The sequence below is a fragment of the Pelophylax lessonae genome, assembly GCF_965119305.1.
Source record: "Pelophylax lessonae genome assembly, chromosome: 7".
NCBI lineage: Eukaryota > Metazoa > Chordata > Amphibia > Anura > Ranidae > Pelophylax > Pelophylax lessonae.
Window position 1 is genome coordinate 151,663,657 of NC_138774.1, and position 9,250 is coordinate 151,672,906.

General features: G+C 37.7%; 1 protein-coding gene across 1 annotated transcript; it reads right to left on the bottom strand.

Moving 5' to 3' along the window:
- Positions 1–746: 746 nt before the first annotated feature.
- SERTM2 (serine rich and transmembrane domain containing 2) lies at positions 747–1,817 on the bottom strand. The gene has a single exon (XM_082262517.1). It carries the CDS (start codon positions 1,379–1,381, stop codon positions 1,100–1,102), a length of 282 nt encoding a protein of 93 aa, XP_082118643.1. The 5' UTR covers positions 1,382–1,817; the 3' UTR covers positions 747–1,099.
- Between the last annotated feature and the right edge of the window lie 7,433 nt (positions 1,818–9,250).

The following is a 9,250-nucleotide window of genomic DNA, read 5'->3' on the forward strand; positions in this document are numbered from 1 at the left end:
ATTTGTTTTAATGTGAGCTGTTTATGTTATTCCAAGATAAATGGCAATATTTTTCCACAGTGCCTGTTCTCCATACTAAAAGGATCATTTTGTGCCATGAACCAATATTCATCTTCTTGCGGAAAAATAAGTAATGAACAGAGAAGCTGTATCCTTTAAAATACTAATCCAGCTGCCAAAAGGATGCCTGTATGTGATCTTGAACTGCAATTTAAAATCCAAAATATCAAAAGTTAAGTCCACCAAGATGTTTAGCTATATAGGCCCCTTTATGGAGTCACACTTGTGTTTTAGTAGGTGGACTTTCAATCCTCCGTATGTCATTTTTAAAATGTAAGAATGTGAGTTGTCTTCATGAATGTAACATAAAAAAGTGGACTTTCAATCCACCTTATTTCATTTATATACTGTAACAATTTAAGTTGTCTTCGTGGATGTAACATAACAAATATAACACCGGCACATAAAATATTTGCTGAAGGGCAGTTGTAGCAACTTTACATAAAACTTTACACTTTAATATACCCTTATTTATTAGGTCAAAGAGCAATGTGCAAAGTGCAGAAAACCACAGCAATTAACACATACCCTTTTATTGTTTTTTAATTAGCATCACCATTTTGCGTGTAATCATAGGATACGTAACAACCCAGCTCTTTGCATCATTTTTAAAGAAGCTGATTAGTGTCCTAAACATACCTAAACCAAAAAAAAAAAAATCATAGCTTAGATGAACAGTGAATTCCTTAAAGGCTCAAAATCCAGTCACAACTTTCATTACCCAATGACATAGATAGTAGTGACAAGTAATAGTTCCTTGCATCAATTGACTTGTATGTTTGTGCTGTATCCAAAGTTATAATACATAGAAAAGTAACCAAAATATACATTGTCATCTTAAAGTAAGCATTTTAGAAAAAAAGAATTTAGAAGTTGAACAGAATGTGGTGCTTCTACTCAACAAGGAAATGCTTGAGAAGACTATATTGCTTCTAGCAAGGTGTAGGTCACCTAAAGGTTCATCAGCATGTGTTAAGCTATTGCAATTGCACATGTTAATCTGTAAATGTGTGCACGATATCCAGGTTAGTAAAATCCATCAGGCACTTGGAGACCTTCCTTGCATTTCTACATCTGTAAACTGTGGCATCTCTGAGCTTTCTGTAGTGGTGGTAATAGGAGAGATAACATGCTTGATACGCAATAGCATAGTAAATAACAGAACCAGAAGCACAGCAAGCAGACCTAAGAACAAGCCAACATACATGTAAAGGTTAGAATATTTATCTGTTGTTGTGGCTGTTGCTTCAGTGGCCACTGTTGGAAACTGCTGTACATAGATAGTTCGGTTTCCACGGAACTTGAAGTAGGCTTCAGTCATTGCTTGAGACACTACTGTATACTTACAACTGAAGTTTTTTTTTTTTTTTTTTTTTTAATAATGCTAAGCAAGGCAATGATAGTGTATGACCAAACCAGAAGATATAGATCTGCTGGTCTACTAATTCCAGTTGGTCAAATCACTTTTTTCTATGCCAAATGTTTTTTGTTTTTGAAATGAAGAAAAGAGTGAGCCATAATTATTAATTTAATGTAAGTTCACAATTGTCTGGGATTTGGAGCAAGCACTGCTGTTCATTTGCATTATCATTGTGTTGGTAAAGTTGAGTTTCTTAATTACCAATTATAAATAAATCAAAAAGTTCACCGATGAAAACATCACAAAGTTGATTTGGTAAATGTAAAATGGCCATTTGATCATTGAAGTGTTCATCCTAATGAGACTTTTTTCTTCATCAGCTGTTCCACTAGTGTTACACCTCTGTAATGAGAAAAAGATATATTAAAATAAAAGATCAGCAGAGATTTATTTAGTAAATATTGCTTTAATCTTTTCCTTATCTGGCTGAAAGAGTTTTTCAGCTATGCATGCATAAAAGGAAACAATGTACCTGATTACCTCGTGTTGTGCTAGTGCAAAATTGTTTATTTGTATTTTTTCTTCTCTTTGTGCTTGTTTTTTCAATCAAATGTTACTTTTTGAAAAACAAACATAAAGTATTTTAGGCCACAAGGCTTCCCACAATTATCCAAGAGATCCCAAATAGCAAGCAATTGAGATGAAAGTTTGAAAATGACTTGTTAAGCTATTGCTAGACTTGCCAGGCTTCACAAGTTTGTTGCACAATTGCAGCAAGTCTGCATTGCATGACTGCAGGTCAACTTTCTTTGCAAATATTCTGCAAGTCTGCTGCAAGTTTTGGTTCAATAATGTTGTGCAATAGTCATCCAACCACAGGGGTCACTGTGACTTGCAGAGCTCTTGTTGGAGACTCACCAGAGCAACTTTGCTCTTGCTAGAGACTTGTCACACAAATTTGCTACAAATTGGAAAAGTGTCACCTAGAACTTGTTCTTCAAGTGCTCTGCAAGTGTACAACTTGCCAGTGAAAATGTACAGCAAATTAACAAGACTTACAATTAACACTACCACAAATTTGTGGCAAGTTATCCTTGCTATCTGGGATTAAGCTAGAAGCTAAATTAACAACTCGTTACTGAATGATGTCTAGGCTCTTGGCTCTATTGTTCAGGTACATTCTATTTGTGTGTTGGATATATCTTTCTGTTAAAATATCCCTCATAAGTTCCAAAACTTTAGTCCAGAAATTTGTGTTTAGTGGGTAATTTTTCCAAACTTGATTAAGATGCAAAAAATGGGATTCTGCCTTTGCTGAAATTTTGGCAAAATGAGGCTCATTTTGGTTTGAAACGCTGCTAGGAAAATGCTCCCAGACCCCAATACATTGTGACATTGCATGGCTTTGTTTATGAACAAAGCCATGTCAGACTTTTCACTGCATAAAACGTCTTTTTGTTTATATTATAAAGTATTGATCGACCGATATAGTTTTTTTACCGCCAATATTTTGGTCATCGGATATCGGTATTGGCCGATATTGGCCGATATTTTCGGACATTAAAAACATTTTTTTTTTTTTAATGTCTATAGGTACTCTTTTGGAGGGATCTGGGGTTCTAAAAGACCACAAACCCCTCCTCTGCACTTAAAAGCTTTCAAAATGCCAAGTTTGGCTGTTTTGAATGCTGTACGTTTTTTGAATTCGGCGCCGCCAGTACCCGAAAGTGATGTCATGTCATGACATCACTTCCGGGGTACTTGGCGGCGCTGAATTCAAAGAAATGGAGACCCGGTCAGGCGGTGGTGAAGGTAGGATTCCCGGGTCTCCCGGTGGGACAGGAGACCCGGGCGAGCCATGGAAGGTGGCGGGAGGGGGCTCCTTGTAATTACAGCCGAGTGGCTTCTCAGCTGCATCGGTTGTCATTACAAGACAGCTGGCCATCGGCTATGGACACCGGTACCGGAGTGATGCCTCTAGCTGCAAGCATCACTCCGGTACAGCACTTTCCCGAAATAGCTGCAATATCGGTAAACCAAAAGGCTGATTCCGATATATCGGGGAAAGTGCATATTGGCCCCCGATATATTGGTGTTGCCGATAAGCGGTCGATCACTATTATAAAGCCATCGACATGTTGACAACTGCCACTGTATCTCTTTCTTTAAAGTCCATTGCACCCTTTGCAGCCACCAAAGACCACCTTTAAGCCCAAACGTAGCTTCTATTTTTTGTTGCTAAGTAAAGTCAGAATGCATAAAAGTAAAATATTCAGATTTATTTTTTCCCTCTTTGATAGCGTTCAGACCTAATTCCCTTCACAGTCCGCATGCTGAAGATAAGGACTTCTGTGTGAGAGAAGCAATCTATCTCCATCGGTTTGACACACTCCTCTGCACGATCACAACTGTTCTGCTTATTTATTTATTTTTTTGCAACTTCATTTCACTTGAATAATTGTAAAAACAGCTACAATTAGGCTTTAATTTCACTTTCCCTGTTGACTTCTATGCACTTTACCGAATGGTAAATTTTGCCAAAATGTCTTTTGCCAACATTTCAGCAAAGCAACAAAACTCTAATTGTGCTCATCCAACCCATACTCCCTACATCCGTCCCTACCCAACCATTTATGCTAGCAGTCTTTTCTAATTGACCTGTAGACAAACATTTTGCTGATGTTATCTTTGGAGGCAACATTAAGTTATTACATATACAAATCAAATTAAGTGATTTACATTTTGAAGTCTTAAGATAACCACCAACATAAAAATAATTATCACTCTGCAAAAGGATTAGGCAACTGCACTCTAAAGTCTGTGGCAAGTTTCAAATGTTATTAATACACATAACTGTAAGCTATGACTCTGGCAAAGCACAAACCTATTATGTTGTCACATAGAAATCAGTAGGGAAGAGCAAACGTCCTCGAAAATTGGGCAAAAACCTTTCTGAGGAATATCACTATTCTGTTCAAATACATTGGAGTTAAACATAAAAACAGACAGCAAGACAGCAAAATTTAAAGTAACAGTACACAAATAGAGAAAAAATTATTGCGCTAACTTAAAAGAATAGTGTAAGCAGCTGACACCAATCACTGAACTAAAGAAAGTGATACAACAATACAAATACAAAAATATGTGCAGCGCTAAAGAAAGAAAAAAATGTATTATCCAACAAAATGAATTGTCCAATCACAGGAAACATTCCTCAACGACGGAATAAACAATGGTGATGTAGAAAGTCCAATATGTATAAATTGGTGCAAATCAAATAAGTGCAGCAAATCCCGTCACCAGTGAAGGTAAAAATATGTTGCGCTCACCAGATAGATGGGACCCCAAACACCTTATGGTGTAGGAGTCAAACAGGCTTAAAATGATGGAGTGTCCCCACAGATTTTCACAGATTCCAATGGAAACCATGCAAATCTCCAGCAGATGGAATTTGTTCAGAGATTCCCCTTCAACATGGTGGATGGTGAATCCGAAAAGAAATGGAGGGACATATAGCGTAATATTGCTAAGATCAATTTATTATCAATAAAGCTGATACACTTACAGACATCCGTGAAAGACAGGCATATAAAATGTAAAACAGCTGGGCTGACCAAGTCCTCTTTACATGTTTCGGCATAAATGCCTTTTTCAAAAGATAAAGTCAGCAGGTAGCTAGTACTCATATATATAGAAAAGTAAATCATTGGGTACACCTGTATGGAATGGGCAATGGACCGCAATAAAACCGGAAGTAACACCGGCGTGCGTTCCAAACCTCACTTTGATATGGCGCCCAAACAGCAGGTTTATTGTGTTACAAGGGGAGTAACAACAGGAAGTGATGTAATTAAAAGTTTGACAAGAAATGACGTCTATGGGGGACGGCAATAGCCATCATCAACACCAAGCCTCGTTCTGGAATACAAAACCGGATATGTCGACACCACTTCCGGGATTGGGCGGAAGTGATGTCAACGGAATACGGCGGACCACTAAACCGGAAGATCGGGCGCATAAATCGCCATATCAACATCCGGAAAAGGGGACAGCTCGAATTAACCAATATAACTAAGCTATATGACGCCAATAAAAGAACAAAAAGGGAGACATAAAAAACAACATAATTATCGCACCAAGCTATAATATGTCCTCATATAGAAATGATTCAAAAATATGTCAAAAATGTGGGATATCTGTATTGCAAAAAACAGATCATGGGATATCCTTAATGAGAAAAAAAAAAAAAGAAACATATAATATACGGTCCATAGTCCATCTCCATATTTGGTGTCCCATAATACAGGATGTCTATATTAAAAAACATCATACGTTAAAACAATAACTAAATAATGTATACAGCCAATAAATGAATAAGGATGTAATAAAATATATAAAAAAATTTAAAATTACATTAAGAATAATGAAATTGATAGAGGGAAAAAGGGAACAACAATAATTAAAAATAACAAAAAAGCAGATAAAAATGATATAATGAATGGGATACACTAAGAAGTGTTTATAAAGGCGTTTATATCCCATTCTATATTTAACCCAAAGGGATAATAAGATTTCAGGGTATAGATCCAGTACGTCTCTCTCCTGGAGACACCACAAATTTTGGAGCCACCCCTCCAGGGAGGTACATACTGGTCTATAACCTGAAATAAAGTACCAGTGGGATCTTTATGGTGGTATGAAAGATAATGTTTGCCTACATTGTGCTTATCTTTACCTGTGATAATACTAGTGATATGTTCATTAACACGCACATTAAATGCTCTAATAGTGCGTCCAACGTATTGCTTTTTACAAGGACACGTTATCAAATACACTATATGAGTGGTTATACAGGTGGCGAAAAACTTAATCTGATAAAGACTACCTGTGACAGAAGATTGAAAAGATGTAAATTTTCTTCTTCTATCACAGTTAAATTCGCACACTCTGCACCTCCGACAAGGATAGAAACCAATTAAGTCAGCAAAAAATTTTTTTGGCTTAATTGGTTCATCCGGTATATTAGGGGCCAATTGTCCCCTTAATGCAGGGGCACCCCTAAAAGTGACTGAAGGCCGCACAGGTAAGACAGTACCCAGAATGGAGTCATTTCTGAGCACATCCCAATGTTTAGAGATAATTCTCTTGATGGAATTATGCTGAATGGAAAAATTGGTGAAAAAGGACCATTTGGCAAAATCAGACTGGTTGCGGTTTTTATTCTTAGGCCCAGAAAGTAATTGTGCTCTATCAATCTGTGCCACTTCCATTATAGTAGACTCAAGAACATCAGAATTATAACCCTTAACTGAAAACCTATCCTTCAACAGTTGTGCTTGCTGGAGGAATTCGTGCTCATGAGTACAATTCCTCCTGAGTCGGATAAATTGACTCTTGGGTATTCCACCCAACCAAGCCTTATGATGGCAACTGTCAACAGGCAGGTAAGAGTTACGGTCTGTGTCCTTGAAAAAAGTGCTAGTAACAAACTGATTGTCTACTATGGAGATGTTCAGGTCCAAAAAATGGATATTGGTGGGACTATGTTCAAAGGATAGGTGGATACCTCTCGTATTGTCATTCAGGAATGTCATGAATGTCTCGAGAGACAACACATCCCCCTTCCAAAGGAGGAGGATGTCGTCTATATAACGCACCCAAAGAACCAACTCGGGCGCGTCATAGGGATAGACGACATCCTCCTCCCATTTGGCCATAAAGAGGTTGGCCAAGCTGGGGGCGAACTTCGCCCCCATGGCCACACCCCTTTGCTGCAAATAGAATTGGTGGTTAAACCAAAAATAATTCCTCCCGGTAGCAAATATTAACAGATCTAGGATGAAATCTCGATGTAAAGGAGAGATGGAATTATCTGTCTTTAGAAAATGGTCAACAGCGTTTAATCCCAAATCATGAGGGATACAAGTGTAAAGAGAGGTGACGTCTGCTGTCACCATCAGATGCTCACCTTCCAACTTGATACTTTTCAGCTTGTTGATAACGTCACATGTATCCTTGACAAAAGAAGGAGTGTCAGTGACTAGCGGTTGTAAATAGAAATCAATATATTTTCCAATCCGCGATGTAATGGAATTAATGCCACTAACAATAGGACGACCGGGGGGATTAGTTGGATTTTTATGTACTTTCGGTAGATAGTACATAACTGGAATACGGGGGGCTGTAGGAATCAGAAAAGCCTTTTCTTTCTTATTTAACAAGTTCTTTTCATAACCTTTATCCACCAACCTCACCAGTTCATTCTTAAAGGAGGTTGTAGGGTTGCTTTGTATTTTATATAGGTGTATTGATCACCTAAAATTCTACCCATTTCATCATAATAGTCCTGCTTATCAAGGACGACGATACCGCCGCCCTTGTCTGCAGGACGTATTATGAGATCTTTTTGTTCACACAAAGATTTTAAACCCTTTCTCAGTTGGGGCTGTATATGGGGTTTCTTAGCAGGTAACTCAGCCAGACCTTTAAACACCAAATCTCTAAACACCGCCACTGATGGAGCAACCGGACCAGGGGGGTTGAATAAAGATGGATTAGATAATCCAGAATGTCTAATAGAAGAGGTATACTCTCGCGGTACCTCAGTTCTAGGATTAGACAGAATATACCTTTGTACATTTATCTTGCGCACATATTTGTGGACATCAATAAATGTACTAAATTTATTAATAGGTTTGGTGGAGCGAACTTCAATCCCCTATCCAAGGTGTATAACTCTTTCTTTAGCGCTGCACATATTTTTGTATTAACAGTACACAAATAACACTCAAATGCAAAAAAAAGGAAACTACATAAATGCAAAGAACACTAAATGAAATTAATGAAACTACCCTGAAGTGGTTGTTAACCTTGCTTTTTAAAAAAAAGAAAAATAACAAACATGTTCTACTTACCTGCTCTGTGCAATGGTTTTGCACAGAGCATCCCCAAATCTCATCTTCTGGGGTTCACTGCCGGTGCTCCAGGCCCCTCCTCTTCATTGGGTGCCCCTGGGGGCACCCATGCATGCCCGCTCCTGAGTCCAGCTGCTGCGTCCCTTGACGTAGACAGTGGAACCCATCCCCATCCCCCACTCCCATGTCACAGGATTTGATTGACAGCAGTGGGAGCCAATGGCTCTTTCTGCTATCAATATGTTCAATGAGGAGAGAAACACTATCATTTTCAATATCCCTGTACATTGTGTTCACTGAGAAACACTTCTAAGAGTTTTTTTTAACCACTTGACCTCCGAAAGGTTCTACCGCCTTCACAACCAGACCACTTTCTGCTATTCAGCACTGTGCTAATTAAATTAGTAATTGCGCGGTCACGCAACACTGTACACAAATTACATTTTTATAATTTCTTTTCACACAAATAGAGCTTTCTTTTGGTGGCATTTGATCACCACTGAGTTTTTTTTTATTATTATATAAATTAAAAAAGCCTGAAAAAAAAATCAAATTTCTTCATGAATTTAGGCCAAAATGTATTCTGCTAGCATGTCTTTGGTAAAGAGAAATCCCAATAAGTGTATATTAATTTGTTTGTGCGAAAGTTATAACGTCTACAAACTATGGTATACAGTATAGACAGTCATGGTCAAAAATATCGGCACCCCTGCATTTATGTCAGATAATGCACCACTTCACCGAGAAAATTGTTGCAATTACAAATGTTTAGGAATTCTCATGTTTATTTCTTTTTTTTTTTTATTATTGGTATGACACAAAAAAGTAGTTTGTAATTAAACTCACCTGTATCAATTAACAGGTGCTCACAATATAGAAATCACACCGGCAACCTGTTAAAATGGTGAAAAATTGT